The sequence below is a fragment of the Papio anubis genome, chromosome 2 (assembly GCF_008728515.1).
Source record: "Papio anubis isolate 15944 chromosome 2, Panubis1.0, whole genome shotgun sequence".
Lineage (NCBI taxonomy): Eukaryota > Metazoa > Chordata > Mammalia > Primates > Cercopithecidae > Papio > Papio anubis.
The window spans coordinates 166,196,312-166,214,705 of NC_044977.1; the positions used below are offsets into that span (position 1 = coordinate 166,196,312).

The following is an 18,394-nucleotide window of genomic DNA, read 5'->3' on the forward strand; positions in this document are numbered from 1 at the left end:
TATGGCTTCCCTCCTCCATACCCAGGTTAGAGATGTTTACCAGTCTGTGGAAATTGTCCTGGAGGCTTTGGATCAGAGGTGTATACCTAATTTAATACATGATCTAGCTTTTGCCTTTTAGGGTTGTTATATACTCAGAGTTTACTGTGTGTGTGGGGAAGAAAAACATTAAGTAGAACATGTAGTTTGTAAGAACACATGAAATGTGCTTTTTCTTGTTGTTGATGCTTTAAAATGAAGTCTTTGTCCATTTGCTTGGCACTGTCTGAGAAAGCCTATTGAGGTGAGGGAATTTAGTAGCAATGTGAAAAACATTGTAAGTCAAGCAAAAAAAGCAAAAAAGAAATAAGATTTTGTACCCAGAAATGGACTTCCTGCTACATTATGATTCCTGGAAAGAAGCCGTTTTACTCAGGGAATCTGTTAAAATGTAAAGAGTTTTTCTGTTAGGTGTTGTCAGTATCTTTCATTAGCATCACTTTTTTAGCCTTTCATTGTTTGGCTAAACAAAAAGACTCTGGACTGAATTTTTTGGTGAGAATGACTACTGAAGTCATGATACCAGAGTCCTTAAAAGTAAATGCATTTTTATCAGTCAGTTTTCAGTAAATTTTATTTTGCCTCCAAACTCTATGAAATAAGAATTCATTGCTCTTTTATTTGAAATTAGATGAGATGGGAATATTCTATAGAAAGATTAAATTAACAGTTTTTTTAAAAGCCCATAATTCTGAATGATATATATATTTTGGTAAGCTTATTGACTTCGAACAAATGATAGTAAAGAGTTTAAATTTTAGTTATTTAGTTCAGTGGCAGGCATGATAGCAGCCTTTTGATTAGCATTTTTGTAATGTAAAAACGTAATATTTATCTAAGAACTGCATTATATGTGGGCTACTCTGCTGATAGTGGAGCAATAATTATTCTGCACAACAGTCATATTTTCTTGATTCAGGGTTTTGACCTTTTCAGTTCATGGTTTTGATTTTCTCCTTAATGCTTCAGGATTTCAGCAGGCGTAAAGTCATAACTCACAACCTCTCTGTCTTGTCACTTTTCATCCACTGTGATCTGAGGCAAGATTCCCACTGGGGATTGCTATTTTCTTTTAGGGAAAAGGAAGAGATTTTTGTGAATAGAGAAATGTCTGTTCTTTTGCTAATAACCACCAGTCGTGCTGGCTGTGTGGGTGTTCAGAATTAGTATGATTGCATAGCTGCATGAAGAAATTGCCTTCCCTCTTTTTAAGGGTGTGAATAACTTTGTACAGTACAAATTTAGTCACCTGCCAGCAAAAGAAAGGCAAACAATAGTTGAGTTGGCAAAAATGTTCCTAAACCGCATCAACTATTGGCATCTGGAGGCACCATCTCAACGAAGACTGCGATCTCCCAATGATGATATCTCTGGATACAAAGAGAACTACACAAGGTAATCAGATGCAAGTTCTTTTCCTTTGGCCCCATAAAGCCTGTTACAGACATAAAATTCTACTTGACTCTGTAAGTAGAGGGTTGCCTAGTTATCATTATGACTCCATCTAATTCAGAGATAATATCTTTATAATTTAACTTACAAACTCCTACTTTTCATTACTGTCATAATATGTTGAGGGGTGAGGGATGTAAATCATCTATACCCAGTATGATAGCCACTTGCCATATGAGCACTTGAAAATGTGGCTAGTTTGAATTGAGATTTCTATGATTGTACCAAAAAAGAGTTTAAAATTGCTCATTAATAGTTTTAAAATATTGATTACTTGTAGAAATGATAGTACATTGGATATATTGGATTAAATAAAATACATTAAAGTTAATTTTACCTGTTTTTACCATTCCATTGTGGCTACTAGAAAATTTAAAATCCATATGTGACTTGTATTATTTATCTATTGAATATCGCTGACTAGATAGCTACACTATAACTCTGAAATTAATTAGAGACCTCACTCAAAAAATGCAATGACCATATAATGAAGTTACAGAATTTTTTTTGGGCTGGGCACGGTGGCTCATGCCTATAATCCTAGCAGTTTGGGAGGCCAAAGTGGGTAGATCACTTGGATCAGGAGTTCAAGACCAGCCTGGTCAATATGGTGAAACCCCATCTCTACCAAAAATACAAAAATTAGCTGGGCATGGTGTCACATGACTGTAATCCCGGCTACTTGGGAGGCTGAGGCAAGAGAATCACTTGAGCCCAGGAGGCAGAGTTTGCAGTGAGCTGAGATTGTGTGCTACTACACTGCAGCCTGGGCAACAGAGCAAGACTCTGTCTCCAAAAAAATTTTTTTTCTTTTAAAGGGAAGATTAGCTTAGATCCAGAACTGTGATGGAACTGATATCATTATACATATTATCTTCCAGGTTTTGTCCCTTTAAATAACATTTTATATTAGTTATAATGAAAGAAAATGTAGAATTTTGTAGCCTTTGTCTCTTTACTTAACATCATATCAAACAATTCACAGGTTACATTATAGTCCATTGAGTTGATTTACCCTAATTTACCTAACCATTTCTCTATTGCTGGATATTCAAACTCTGCAGATAGTCTTGGATTGAACATATATTTTCTTCTAAAGTGGAAATTTATTTTTATTGCTTATTACTTGCAGAATAATAGAATTGGTTTTACAAATCTTAAACTTGTACCATACAAAATATAATGACCTACATTTATTTTCATTTGTAGGAGTGTGACTTGGGTCATCTATTCTTTTCAACTTTTTTGTAACTTTTCTCTGTTTGTATTTCAGAGGCACATCAAGCTTCCATCAGGGGATATTAGGGAGCTTTAGTGCTTATTTTTTTCCTGATTTAAAGTGGGCAGTAGTATCTTTTGATAGCCTGTCAAGACCACTTGTGCCCAGGTTTTTCTGTAACAGCAGATAACATGGAAGAATGGTATAATTTAAAATAAGCTTTCCTCTCTGTCATTGACCTAATTTCATGTGTAGCACACCCTTTTCCTCTCTTTCTCTTTACTTTTACAATATATGCAATTTCAGTTACAAAGTATTTTCTCCTTAATAATTGATATTTATAGGAATTGCAGATTTCTTCAAAATAAGTTTTTAAATTATATCTTTATTTCTGTATCTTTCATTTTAGGATTTTACATTAACGATAGTCCTATATTATTGAAACTCTTGTTTATAATAAGAGTTGAGACGATAAGTCTCTCAAAAATATATAGTTTTTAATCCCATCTGTGAATAATTGACAAAGCTAAATATTTGTCAAAGCCAAGGCCCTGAATTCATTTGCCACTTTTAACAGAGAAAGTAATTGTTTCATCAAGAAAAAGGAGAATTAATTGTGAAGCAGCTTGGGAGACATTACTATATTTTGTTTTCTTTTTCTTTTTCTTTTTCTTTTTTCTAGAGATAGTGTCTCATTCTGTATCCCAGGCTGGAGGGCAGTGGCATGATCATAGCTCACTGTAGCCTCAACCTCCTAGACTCAAGCAATTCATATATCTCAGCCTCCTGAGTAGCTGGGACTACAGGCACATGCCACCATGCCTGTCTATTTATTTATTTTTTATAGAGATGGGGTCTCACTATGTCGCCCAGGCTGAACTCAAACTCCTGACCTCAAGCGATCCTCCCATCTTGGCCTCCCAAAGTGCTGAGGTTACATGTGTGAGTCACTGTGCCCAGCTATAATATTTTAGAAAACAGAAGAAAAATGCAAGGTAGTCTTTGAGAATTACTAAGAAGTTGGTGGCACTTACAAATACTTAAGAAGTAGTAAAAATGGAAATTGGTTTGGATGAGTGCTGGGTTTGAATGGTGTGGGTCCATCTCTCCCTTGTTATGTGAGCTTTAGACCGGTCTCTGGTCTAAAGAGACCTTTGATTTCTTTCTCTGTCCAAGTGCCATGAGTTTTGTATGTATTCCATGGGTGGTTTGTATGTAGTTTCTGACACACAGAACAGGTGCCGGGAAGATGCTCATCATCATTTTCCTCCCATGCACATTGTTCTCTAAAACTCAGTCACTGCCAATGTGGAGCTATTAAGCTAAAGCCTTAAATGTATAATTGACTGAGCGTGTAATTATTTGAATATCACTTTAGAAATTAAGATAGCAGGGAATAGAAAAACGGCAAAAGAGTCCTTTTTAGCCCAGCATCCTGAGCCAACAGCTGAAGGCAAAGAGTAGAGTCAGACAATGGAAAAGAGAAACTTGCTGAGAGAAACTGAAATGAATATGCCCTGATGAGGTCTGAAACCTGCTGATTTCTAGGTGAAATGTAGACCAAGAACCCCTATTAATAATAAATAAGGAAATGAAGGTAGATGACACCAGCCTCCCCCGCGTCCCCACCATCGCGTCATGTTGATGAGGAAAGGGAAGTAGAGAGGAACAACCTGTGAAAATTAGGAGAATCAATATTCAGAGTAAAACCTCACTGCCATGACCACATGGGGAATTAAAAAAACCACATACCACCACAGCATGATGTCTCACTGATACTGATCTTCTCAAAAATGGGTAATATTACTGGCTGCAGGCACCAGCAGGCTTTATCTTGATGTTACTGTAAGAGAACCTCAGGACCTATAATGCTGGTTCAGCTTATAACTTAGGGCAGTTACTGTAAATATTAGAACAAAGATGTGCCGAAAATGTTTGCAGTACATCAGTCTGAAAATGAAGTTAAACAGGATTCTTTGTGGAAAAGACTGGACTTAGAAAATGATTGTGTTCATTACAGAGCTAACTTGTAAATATTTATTCCATAAAAATTAAAAGCAGACTGGACAGTAGTACTGCTTAACTTACTTCTCTGTTCTGAATTAAAGACAAATATAAATAATCCTTTTTTGTTTGAGATGGAGTCTCGCTCTGTTGTCTAGGCTGGAGTGCAGTGGTGTGACCTTGGCTCACTGCCACCTTCACCTCCTGGGTTCAGGCGATTTTCCTGCCTTGGCCTCCCGAGTAGCTGGAATTACAAGTGTGTGCCACTATGCCTGGCTAATTTTTGTATTTTTAGTAAAGATGGGGTTTCACCATGTTGGCCAGGCTGGTCTCGAACTCCTGACCTCAGGTGATCTGCCTACCTCATCCTCCTCAAGTGCTGGGATTAAAGGCGTGAGCCACCACACTCAGCCTAAATATTGTTACATAAGTGTATGTTAACTGTACCTAATATATACTTGCAGAAGCACTGTGGTTATAGAAAAAAATGTGGGCAAATATTTTGAAGTTCCTGAATTTCATGACAGTACACTATTATAATTCCATGAAGAAATAACCCGAAAAGAAAGTCAGAGGATTATGGCTTCTTAAACTACAACTCACCAACAGTCTGCTGAAGGAAAGTGGCAAGTAATTAGTCTTAGATTTTGAATTGTGTAGAACTTTTGAAAGTTAAAGCTTACACCCACACTGAGGAGATGTTTCACAAGAATACAGAGCGACTGGGTACAGTAGCTCATGCCTGTAATCCCAGCAACTTTGGGAGGCTGAGGTGGGAGGATCGCTTGAGCCCAGGAGTTTGAGCCCAGCCTGGGCAACAGGGTGAGACTTCATCTCTACAAAAAAAATTAATAAACTATCTGGGTGTGATGGCATGTGCCTGTGGTCCCAGCTACTCTGGAGATTGAGGTGGGAGGATTGCTTGAGCCCAGGAGGTCAAAGCTGCATGGAGCCGTCCATGATCCTACCACTGTACTCCAGCCTGGGCGACAGAGCACAACCCTGTCTTTAAAAAAAAAAAAAAAAAAAAAAAGAGAAGAAGAAAAAGAATACATAGCAAGTTAGCTGAAACTAACTTGTTTGTTTTGGGAAACAGTTTTATTCAGCCATTCAGCCATTCTTCTATGATGTATAGCCTATTGCCATGTGTACTGAGCATTCATTATTAGACATGTAAATCTAGAACAGAATTTATCAGGAAGCACGCAAGGAACACTAGGAAACAGGAGATCTGACTTCTAGTTTGGACTTCAGTAGTAACTGGGCCTCAGTCCCTGTGAACTAGGGCAGGTCAGTTTATTCCTGAAAACCACAGGATTTTCAGTTCAGCAAGTCAGTAGAATGAGTTGGTCTTCTGTGTTCACGTTTTAAAATTCTGTTCACAGAAGTTACAAATCATCATGATGATGTGAAAAATCTGGGAGTTATTTGAACAGTCAGAAAATAGCATGCAAATACCATCCTTATTAGACATATAAAAATGAATGAACTATCATTTTTAAGCTTCTTTTTAGTAGACCTGAAATCAGTCATGTAGGTAAAATCTTTTCCTACAGTTACTTCTTTGGAGGAATGCATGCACCCATGCATGTCCATTTCCTTCTTTCTGTCTCACTATGTGCAATAATATCAATCAGTGTATTAAAACAACACTAGAAGTACACACACACACACTCATTCTTTCTGTCTCTTACACACACACACACACACACACACACACTGACTTGGCCTCATTGTCTTAATCTACTGTGAACTTTACAGATTACAAAATAAGATTAATCTTGAAAGTTAAGAAAAAGTTGAAAAGTATAAATTGAGGTCTATAAAATGAATTTGAGGAAGTGAATGAAAACCCATTATTTGAAAATTTTTACTAGCTAATAACAATCTATGCTGTCTTCTTCTACCCTGGGAAGATTGAATAACCTGTTAAAGCACTTTTGGATAACTTTTTAGGATTTTATGATAATATTTATAACCTATCATCTTTGTGGGAGAAATAATGTCAGTCTTAGAGCCTTAGACGTCTGTAGATCTCTCCTGAGATGGAAATGCTCTTTAGACTCTAAATCAGCACTGTCCAATAGATATATAGTATGAGCCAAAAATGCAAGCCAGATATATAATTTAAAATTTTCTAGTAGCTACATATAAAATGAATAGATATAAGAAATTATTTTGAATTTTATATATATATCTTTTTTTTTTTGAGACGGAGTCTTGCTGTGTCTCCCAGGCTGGGATGCAGTGGCTCAGTCTTGGCTCACTGCAACCTCCACCTCCTGGGTTCAAGCCATTCCCCTGCCTCTGCCTCCCGAGTAGCTGGGATTAAAGGCATGCACCACCACACCTGGCTCATTTTTGTATTTTTAGTAGAGACGGCGTTTCACCATGTTGCCCAGGCCGATCTCGAACTCCTGACCTTAAGTAATCTGCTCGTCTTGACCTCCCAGAGTGCTGGGATTACAGGCATGAGCCACCACACCTGGCCAATAATATATATATATATTTTTTACACAATATATCAAAAATACCATTTTGCCTGGGCATGGTGGCTCACGCCAGTAATCCTAGCACTTTGGGAGGCCAAGGCAGGTGGATTGCTTGAGGTCAGGAGTTCGAGACCAGCCTGGCCAACATGATGAAACCCTGTCTCGGCCGGGCGCGGTGGCTCAAGCCTGTAATCCCAGCACTTTGGGAGGCCGAGACGGGCGGATCACGAGGTCAGGAGATCGAGACCATCCTGGCTAACACAGTGAAACCCCGTCTCTACTAAAAAATACAAAAAACTAGCCGGGCGAGGTGGCGGGCGCCTGTGGTCCCAGTTACTCAGGAGGCTGAGGCAGGAGAATGACGTAAATCCGGGAGGCGGAGCTTGCAGTGAGCCGAGATCCGGCCACTGCACTCTAGCCTGGGCGACAGAGCGAGACTCCGCCTCAAAAAAAAAAAAAAAAAAAAAAAGAAACCCTGTCTCTACTAAAAATACAAAAGTTAGCCAGGCATGGTGGCGGACACTTGTAATCCCAGCTACTCAGGAGGCTGGGACAGGAGAGTAGCTTGAATGGGGAGGTGGAGGTTGCAGTGAGTTGAGATCATGCCATTGCACTCCAGCCTAGGGCACAGAACAATACTCTGTCTCAAAAACTAAACAAAACAAAACAAACCACAAAAACAAAAAATGCACAAAAATATAATTTCACCATGTAACCATTGTGAAAAATTATTAAGGATATATATTTACTTTTTTGGTACTGAGTCCTTCAAACCTCCAAATCCAGTGTTTATTTTGCTTTTTCCTTTTTTTTTAATTTTTTTTTTGAGATGGAGTGTTGCTGTGTTTCCCAGACTGGAGTGCAGTGGTATGATCTCGGCTCACTGCAACCTTCGCCTCCCGGGTTCAAACGATTCTCTTGCCTCAGCCTCCCAAGTAGCTGGGACTACAGGTGCCTGCCACCATGCCTGGCTAATACTTATATTTTTAGTAGAGATGGGATTTCCTCATGTTCCCCAGGCTGGTCTTGAACTCTTGACCTCAGGTAATCCACCTGCCTCAACTTCCCAAAGTCCTGGGATTACAGGTGTGAGCCACTGCATCTGGCCAAATCCAGTGTGTATTCACACATCTTAATTCAGTAGCTAAATTTTAAACAATTAAAACTAAATGGAGTCCTACTAGAACAATCAAGTTGTGTTTAATGGGAAAACATTTCACACTGTTTCCACTTAAAAGTAAAATTGAAATTGATTAAATAAAATTAAAAGTTAAACTTCTCGGTCATACTAGCCACATTTCCAGTGCTCAATAGTTACCAGTGGCTGGTGGCTACTGTGTTGGATAGCAGAGACATAGAATCATCCCCATCATCAGTGAAAGCTTTATTGGACAATAAATCTTTAAACCTTTCATTGCAGAAGATTGGACATATTTTGTTATTTTTAAAATTTAGTCATGTTCTGCATAACAACGTTTTAGTCAGCAATGGACCATATATAATGACAGTCGTCCTTTAAGATTATACCAAAATTTTGCTGTATCTTTCTTTGTTTAGGTATATTTAGATATACAAATACTTACCATTATGTTACAGTTGCTTGTAGTATTCAGTACAGTAACATGCTGTACAGGTTTGCAGCCTAAGAGCAATAGACTATGCCATAGAGCAGGGGTCCCCAACTCTTGGGCCATGGTCCACCATGGGTCCGTGGCTCGTTAGGAACCAGGCCGCACAGCAGGAAGTGAGTGGTGGGCGAGTGAGCGTTACAGCCTGAGCTCCACCTCCTGTCAGATCAGTGGTGGCGTTAGATTCTCATAGGAGCACGAACCCTATTGTGAACTGTGTATGTGAGGGACCTAGGTTACGCATTCCTTCTGAGAGTCTAAGGCCTGATGATCTGAGGTCGAACAGCTTCACCTCGAAGCCATCCCTTCTACCCCCAGCCATGGAAAAATTGTCTCATGAAACTAATCCCTGGTGCCAAAAAAGTTGCAGACCTCTGCCATAGAGCCTAGGTGCCAAGTGTGTAGTAGGTTCTACCATCTAGGTTTGTGTAGGAACACTCTCCAGTGTTTGCACGATGATAAAATCACCTGACTCATTTCCCAGAATGTATTCCCATTGTTAAGCAAGACATGAAAGACGTGACCATATTAAGTCTTACAGATAGTCTTGTGATTGCCTAAGTCTCACGAAATTGAACTTCTGATTATGAAGATTTGTGACTGTTTAACTCTACATTTATAGTTTCATTACTAGTTATTTGGGATCTGACTTCCCCTCAGCCCCAGATAGATAGATAGATAGATAGCATGTCAGTGTCTCATTCTGTCACTCTGTCACCCAGGCTGCATTGCGGTGGCACAATCATAGCTCACTGCAGCCTGGAACTCCTAGGTTCAAGCAATCCTACCTCCTCAGCTTCCCAAGTAGCTAGGACTGTAGGCATGTGCCAATACACCTGGCTAATTTTTAAAATTTCTGTAGAGATGGGCATCTTACTATGTTGCCCAGGCTGGTCTCGAACCTGGGTTCAAGCAGTCTTCCTGCTTGGGCCTTCCAAAGCACTGGGATGACTGGTTTAAGCCACCATGCCATGCCTGGCCAGCCCATTCTTTTAACTTAATTAAGTGGCCACAGACTAACATCTAGCGAAGAATTGACTTTGAAAGCAATGAATTTCCATATGAAGCACCTTATGAATTACAAAATAAATGCACTTTCTAGTTTTTTTCTGCTACCAAGATCACTCTTTCAGACAAGAGACAACATTAACACTTGAGGTACCCATTTCAGTATTGTAAACATAAACGACATTTGGGGTGTAAATTATTAAAGGAAAAAAGTTGAGGCCGGGCGCGGTGGCTCAAGCCTGTAATCCCAGCACTTTGGGAGGCCGAGACGGGCGGATCACGAGGTCAGGAGATCGAGACCATCCTGGCTAACACAGTGAAACCCCGTCTCTACTAAAAATACAAAAACTTAGCCGGGCGAGGTGGCAGGCGCCTGTAGTCCCAGCTACTCGGGAGGCTGAGGCAGGAGAATGGCGTAAGCCCGGGAGGCGGAGCTTGCAGTGAGCTGAGATCCGGCCACTGCACTCCAGCCTGGGTGACAGAGCGAGACTCCGTCTCAAAAAAAAAAAAAAAAAAAAAAAGTTGAGAGAAGAAATAGAAATAGTAGCGGAAGTTTTAGGTTATTTTTGAATCTAGGCAGACGAACTAACACTAATGAAAGCATTTTCTCCAAAGGTGTTTGAATCACTGCGACAGCCACCACCATTTCCACCACCAGCACACATACAGGCGAAATATTTTATAATACAGAATAAGATTTTTTAAAAAATGTCAGGAGCATGAATAATATTATTCCTCTCTTCATTAAAGGGCTCAAAGTTCATCGGGAGCTTTTTGTAGCAGCTTGGGCACATTGGAGAGCTGTCTCCCGTTTTAAAGGAGAACAGGAAAGCACATAGAGAGGAGAGGTTTGATTTTTGGAAGGCAGTTCTTTCCTAGAAGAGGGTGATTTGGGTCTGCTCTCGAGGAATAAGAATCTGTGGAATAACGCTTTTTGACCTTTTCCTCGTTTGGTGCCACCCTCCATGGCTACCACTGTTACATTTATGTTGCTGGGTCCTGGGAAATTCACATCTTCCACTTCTAGGAGATTTAAAAAAAAAAAAAAAAAAAGTATGGTTGGCTGAGTGTGGTAGCTCATGCCTATAATCCCAACACTTTGGGAAGCTGAGGTGGGTGGATCTCTTTAGTCCAGGAGTTCGAGACAAGCCTGGGCAACATGGTGAAATCCCGTCTTTATAAAAAATACAAAAAAATTAGCCATGTGTGGTGGTGCATGCCTGTGGTCCCAGCTGTTCGGCAGGCTGAGGTCACTTGAACCCAGGACGCGGAGGTTGCAGTGAGCCAAGATTATACCACTGCACTCCAGCCTGGGTGACACAGTGAGACCCTGTCTCAAAAAAAGGGAGAAAAAGAAAGAGGTTTATTTTTGAATAGATTTTTACTCTCTACTGTATGTTGGCCAAATGCACTTTCTAAATTAGATGACCTCTGTTGTCAGTGTACCCTGGAACTGTGGTCAGATCTCAAGGAAACTCCTGGCTTCCCTCTGGTCTGGTCCTCCTCCAGCATCGTGCAGTGATGCTGAGGTGCATTTTTGACTTTGAGTCTGAGTCATTGAAAAATGTACCTAGGTGACAGATGGTAGAAGCTTAATACTTCCTACATTTTTGACTGAGTTTTAAACAGTACTGGAGATCGTTGTCTTCCCACCAAACCTCCGATAAGTGCTGTGTAGGCTTTTTAAATAAATCTTAACCTTTTACTCCGAGGACTAGGTGGTTAATTCTGATTCTTTCACAGAAGAGACTTCCTCAGCTTCTCCTTTAATTTTTTCTTTTCCTTAAACTACCATTAGTGTGCCAGTAACTCCAGTTATACTGTGTCTTTTATATACAGTATTTCATTTAATGCTCACAAGAACCCAATGAAGTAGGTATTATTGTTGTCCCCATTTTACAGGTAAGGAAAGATAGGCTAAATAGCGTAATTAAATTTTCAAAGTTATGCAGCTAGTTAAGTGGCACAGCAGGAATTTGATCCCAGGGGCTGTTTGACTCCAGGACTCACTGTGTGATGCTGCAGAATAAGTTGATTTTAACAGAATTAGACACACATGGTGGTGTAAAGGCAAGCTAATTCCCAAGTTTCACTAGCTGGTAGGGATATTGTTGCTTGTTATTGCAGGCCTAGTTTTTTTCTGCTATGGTTAATAGTACGAGATAAACATAATTGGATATTTCTGATGTCCTGGGGGTTTACAGGATATTCATGGTGCTTGACTTCTCTTGTCGCAGGTGGCTGTGTTACTGCAACGTGCCACAGTTCTGTGACAGTCTACCTCGGTACGAAACCACACAGGTGTTTGGGAGAACATTGCTTCGCTCGGTCTTCACCGTTATGAGGCGACAACTCCTGGAACAAGCAAGACAGGAAAAAGATAAACTGCCTCTTGAAAAACGAACTCTAATCCTCACCCATTTCCCAAAGTAAGGGAGAGGTTTTGCTGGTCTTTGTTTGATCCCAGAGCTTGAGGTTGCTAACTACAATGCCAACGCCCGCATAAATAACAAGATCAGGAATGACAGAAAAAGCATTCCAAGGAGGGGGGAGAAAACACCCTCAGTTCCCTTTGTGAATCTTCTTGGGTATTTTCCAGTCCGTTTATTAGCCTGACTTTGGGTTGACTGCCGTCATTGCTCCGTTATCCCCTCCTCATCCTACCTGAGTCATTGTCTCTGACTCTCATAGAATGGGGCGGTGCTTTCTTTTGTATATTCAGCGGCCAGGAAGCTCTAGAAAGATGAGGGAGAATGTTTAGGTACATTTTCCAGCCACTCAGAAATGGTGCAAAAGTAGCCAAGTGGCTTTTTTTTTTTTTCCATTCAATTTCTCCAACTTTTTCTAAGCACTGGTGAACCATCCCTGCCTCAGCTATAGTAGACTTGACCCCACTCTTTGGAAACTAGACTGCAAAAGCAGGGATGAAGAGGAATAGAGACCTCCTTCAGCATGACCTTTGAACCTCTATGCTAAATTTCTTGTAGAATATGCATACTTTGGTGCTTCTTGCACCTGTCAGAGCTCCAAGGCATAAATAATCATTTAAATATTTTAAAGGGAAGGAAATGCTTTAAAGCAATAGAAAGTTGCGGTGCTGCACCATTGGCCTTGGAAATGCATTTTTAATGCTAAGAACCAAAAATTTAAGCTAAGAGGTTGGATGCTGGTGAGATAGGCTAAGGGTACAGTTGATGACTTCTCATGGAGCAATAACAGCGAGAAATGAATGAGACAGTTCATTTTGTGGTTGTCATTCTGCCTAGATCAGCATTTGGTCAGGAAGGTAAAAGGCGTAATTTGAAAAGACTGGCTAGGTATGATATAGCCTTCCTTCCCCACACCTTTCTGAACTGCTGATGTACAGAATAGAATTTGAGAGTAAGGATTCTTTGATGAAAGATTGATGAAACCCCATTTTTGAGAAACTAGATTTTTATTATTCAGATAGTATTACTAGATTACAGAATTTTTGTCTCACTAAAGGTAGAGTTTTAATTCATAACAATAAGTTAGGTTCAAAACAATAACAAAAACAACAAAACAACAAAAAACCAAAATGGTTTTCTGAGAGAAATTGACTGAAGATTCCATGGCATTTTAACCCAAATCCTAAACCTTAGATAGATGTCATGAGTAATTCTGATGGGCTTTGGTGGAACACCTAATATTTGCACATATATTTCAGCAACCTGATTGTCAAAATTTTCTTTAGAGAACCAGTACATGAGACTAAGTCATGACATGAACATTTTGTTGTCCTCTGTGGAGGGAGATTCTGAAGCACTTAAACTGCAGTTTGGATTTTGCTCCCAAAATGGGTTATGAAATTAGGGCACACTCATGTATTTCAGTGTCTTTTAACTGATGTAAGCTCCTTTCCTTAGAGACTGAAGCAGTTTTCTTCCTTATGTATCTATTACATTTGCCATATAAGCAGCATTTTATGTTTTCAGGTGATAGCTGTCATTCTGTCTCTGAGTCAAGGGACAAAAGAAGACTCCTCCCTTCCCAACACCTGTTATGGTATTTAAAGAGAAATTTTAGTTACTTTGCATAATAAGATTTTTCCCATAACAAATTCATTTTGCTTCTTGCAGATATTTGCTAATTATAGTGTGTTTTGTTCCCTCAGCCCATAGTTCTGGCATGCTTATGCTAAGAGCTAAAACATGCATGCTGCCTTCTTTTCTTCTCTATTACTAATGGTGGGGTAAAACTACCACCCACTTCTCCTTTTAAATTCCTTTTCACCGAATATGACAACATTTAAGGCTATTGGGGATTTATATCTACAGTTTTGGCAGCAGAACCACACATGTTGAAACCTGAGGTATTATTTGAGTCTTGGGCACTGTTTCAGAGTTAGAGCTGGGACTGGCTTCCCAGCACCCAGGGAGGTCTCTGCAGTTCTCAGATGCATTTTCAGGGCTTACATTCTTATCTTCCTATTCTTCATATGTGCTGCCTTTTTTCCCACTTGGCTTTAACATGTGCCTCTTTCCCCATTCACCTAATTACAAAGTTTTTTTTAAGTTTTGTATCTATATTTCATTCTAAAAGTGAAGAAAATTTGGTTCGGGGAAAAAATGAAGAAGACCACTGATAGCTTCAGCACTCTGAACTATTTTTAGTGCTTTTAGATATTTCTATTTTTCCCCCTTTTATTGGCAAACAAAAATTCAGTAAGCCTCAGAGGGACTTAGGTATCTGTATTTCTTTTTTCTTTTTTTCTCTTTTAATTTTTAAGTTTTTAAAATCACCTGCCCTATTCTGATAAGCATCTGTATTTCTAATAAGGTTTCCAGATGATTTTTATGGGTTGCTAAAACTTGAGATCCATTTGGTTTAAAGTTAGCATAGTAATTAATTTGTTACTTGTTCCAATCCTGATCCTGCCATTTACTAGTTGCAGGAATTTGATCGAGTTATTTAACTTCTCTGTGCCCTACTTTCTTCGTCTGTGAAATGGGTATGAATTTTATCTCATAGGGTTGTTAAAAAGATCAAGTGAGTTAGTATACATCAACCACTTACAACACTGCCTATCATGTAGTGAGAGCTATACATGTGCGTGACAAATAAAAATAGAAAATATAACTCATAGAGTTGATGTGAGGATTCAGTAAGAAGTTCTTAGAGCAGTGCAGGCACAAAGTAAGCACTCAATAAATATTAGTAACTTTTGTGAAGATAATGACAGTGACAATGCAGCTATATGGAGGGCTGAAATCATGCTCTGAGATTCACTGAGGAAGATTAATGCATTTCTACTGATGTAATTCATGTGTCTGTATCCTATGTTGTGTTAAACTATGCAGGGTCAAAAGAGTCAACATTTGTATAAATGCATTTCTGTATTTGTATATACCAGGGCTGCCCAACTAAATCATAATTTGGGTTGTAATTCTCCATTATATTTCTGATTGAAGGTTTGAGACACTGATGTTAAGGTGATTGCCACAGATTATTAGGGCTGTTGTCTTTACAGTAGTTTTTTTGTTTTTTTTTTTTTAAAATCTTATTTCTATTACTCTTGTGTCTAGATTTCTGTCCATGCTAGAAGAAGAAGTTTATAGTCAAAACTCTCCCATTTGGGATCAGGATTTTCTCTCAGCCTCGTCCAGAACCAGCCAGCTAGGCATCCAAACAGGTGAGTTTCCTTTTACACAAATCAGAGAATAACCAGGAAGGCCAACCTGACGTGTAAGTTGCAGTGAACTGTAACTTATACTTAGCTCTATAGTCAAATGAGCTTAGCTCTATAGTCAAATGCTGGCTCTTTCCAAACCCAATTATAGTCTCAGTCGATGGCTAGACACACCTAGGAATCAAGTCTCTGTCTGACCTCTTAAATCTATGATATCTGTTTTGTACATCAAGTTACCACCAGGTATAATGGTGGATAGTGAGTGAGAGGCAGTCTTGAGTCTCAGGATGTGAACTACTTCCCTGTGGGGGCAGGGCATCCTTGCTATTGCTTAAATCAGCCAGTGGCATCAGTTGGCATTTTGTGAGGAAGGAAGACAGGTGCCTTCTGGAGTCACAGTGATCTCAGAAAGAGGATCTGAATTCCTGCCTTTGACACTAGGAAGACCCCATGGAGAAGTTTGGCAAGAAATGCCAAAACAGTTTATATCTGGCTACGGGGAAAGACGGGATGCAAAATTTTGATGTCAAGAGTTTTTTTTTGTAGTGCTCTAGGTCAATGTGTAATATGGGGGCTTGTGAGTATTGCCTCTAGTGCCTCCAGCAAAGAAAAAAAGATTTATTCTTGCTTTAAAAACAAAATTGAAGTATAATTTATATGTACTAAAATGTACTCTTTTTACCGTACTGTGTTTTGACAAACACATATACTTGAGTAATTACCACTGCCATCAAAATATAGAACAGTGGCCTCCTTCCAGACAGATTCCCTTGTACCTCTCTGTAGTGCATTCATAGTCCTACCTCCAGCTCTGGCAACCAGTGATCTGTTTTTTTGTTCTTACAGTTTTGCCTTTTCCAGAAAGTCATAGAAGTGGAATCATATAGTGGACAGCTTTTCAAGACTGATAACTTTAACTCAGCATAGTGCATTTGAGAGGTGATTTTTGAAAAAGGTTTTCATCTAGAGCTCAAGTTTAGGTGTAAATATAACTAAATCCCTACAAACCAAAGTACTAGTGAATGAGGAATTTTATTTGAATCATACTCTTTTTATTTGAGCTCATTACTAAAAACATGTCAAAAACATATTTGTGTCTTTTTTTTTTTTCTTTTTTATAACCTGAGGTCATAATTTCATGTATCTATGGTCCAAAACCTGTAGTGCTTTGGGGCCTGTCTGTGCCCATTACATGTTTCTTCTACAGTTGAGCAATCAGCATTTAGTAGACATGTTTTCTGTGGTTACTGGATATATCCTTTGCATTGCTCCCTCTGTACCTGTGCTATTCACTTTACCTTTGATTTGATTTCACCTAACTTTCAAATAGCATTTCTTCTGCAAACTCTTTCCTAAGTTCTCCTATCCCTTCTAGCAAGGACTGGATCTCTTTTTTTCCAGACTTTCACAGAGCCTTGAATATATCCTATCCTTGGTTCTCAAACATGACTGCACAATGGAATCACCCATGGAATTTGAAATGCACTGATTTCTGAGTGCCATTCCAACAGAGTGTGAGATTATTGTCCTGGGGTGTGGCCTGGACATTGGAACTTTTAAAAAACCCCCAGGTAATTTTAACGTGCAGCGACATTTGAGAATGACTGTGTTAGACAATACTCACCTCATATTATCCTAGTCCCATTTTTTCTGTATGTCTTTTATCTCCTGTGGATGCAGCTTTTTGATGGTCAGAGACCCAGTTTTGTCGCAATAATTGAAACATTTATTAAGTGCTTGGCTAAGAAGCTTCCTTGGTATCTTTAAGCCTTTTCACAAACCCTGGGAAGTTGGAATTATGATCTCCTTCACATAGTTGAGGAAATAGAAGCTCAAGGAGGAGCAACAAATTGCCCAAGATAGACCTTGTAAGTGACGGAACTGGGTTTCACACCTGTATTTAATTCCTAAATATTACACTGTAGTAAGAGAGCCAGAACTCTAACCACTACATCACACCATCTTGGTGTGTGCTGCCAATATACAGCATACACTTGTGGAAGGAATGAGTGAAGAACAGTTTCCTCCCTCAGGCAGTGGGGGACCAAAGTTATTCAGCAGGATCAACATAGTTCTCCTTTGGTGGGTCTGTGGAGAGGATTTCTCTGTGTGTGAAAACTCCCCTTTACCCTTGTTTGCTCAAAATTCTCCAATCTGCTCAACTTCCAGCCACATTGTTATCTGTCATAGTACAGGATGGAGAAGGAAGAGGTTGTTGTCTGTGACCGTATGGAAATTTTATTCTTTTTTCTGTGGCTAAAGTTGTCACCAGGTTAAGTTGGATTGTACACTTTAGCATTACCTGAAGCCGTCAGAAGCGGGCTGTCTTCTCTTGTTCTACTGTAATTGCAATGTGTTCTCTTGGGGGAAAAGAAGAGTGTAATCATCTACTTAATTAGCATGTCTGCGCATCGATGCAACTGTGATAAATGACATTCATAAGGATGGATCTGAAATTTTACAAGATACTCAGATGTCTTCTGAATCACCAGAGCTTTCTCTTTGTTCAGAATCACTCCAGTATGCTTTGAAATTCAGAAGGGCTATATATTGGAAGAAAAAAACATAGAGCATGGCACTTTAGTATATTCTGATTTTTGACAAACCACTAGCTATTCAGTTAGAAGTGCTATGGGTTGGTATCTCTCTCTCTCTCGGTTTACTTACTTTATTGCCTTCTTGGCTGCTGGGAATGTCCTTGTTGACTGAATTGTGGCTGTGTTGAAAGTTAGGTGAACATTCTCTCTGACAATTGTCTGTACTGCCATGCTGTGTCTTGTGTGTGACCAGTGTTTTTGAGAATGTCTATACCCCTTGTCACCTCTCACCTCATCAGCTACCAGTCAGCAACACAGCTAGCAAAGCAGCATCCTACTTTGTAAGGCCTTTTTTTTTTTTTTTC

General features: G+C 39.4%; 1 protein-coding gene across 3 annotated transcripts in view; it reads left to right on the plus strand.

Moving 5' to 3' along the window:
• KAT2B (lysine acetyltransferase 2B) overlaps positions 1–18,394 on the plus strand; it is a 117,145-nt gene that overhangs the window by 62,086 nt on the left and 36,665 nt on the right. For 2 of the 3 annotated variants that reach the window (XM_003895163.5, XM_009201782.3), the window contains exons 5-7: positions 1,253–1,434; positions 12,080–12,271; positions 15,389–15,495. In XM_003895163.5, coding sequence (XP_003895212.1) covers positions 1,253–1,434; positions 12,080–12,271; positions 15,389–15,495 — 481 coding nt within the window. The remainder of the gene's footprint in view (positions 1–1,252; positions 1,435–12,079; positions 12,272–15,388; positions 15,496–18,394) is intronic. The other variant, XM_021934909.2, reaches the window with a different exon arrangement.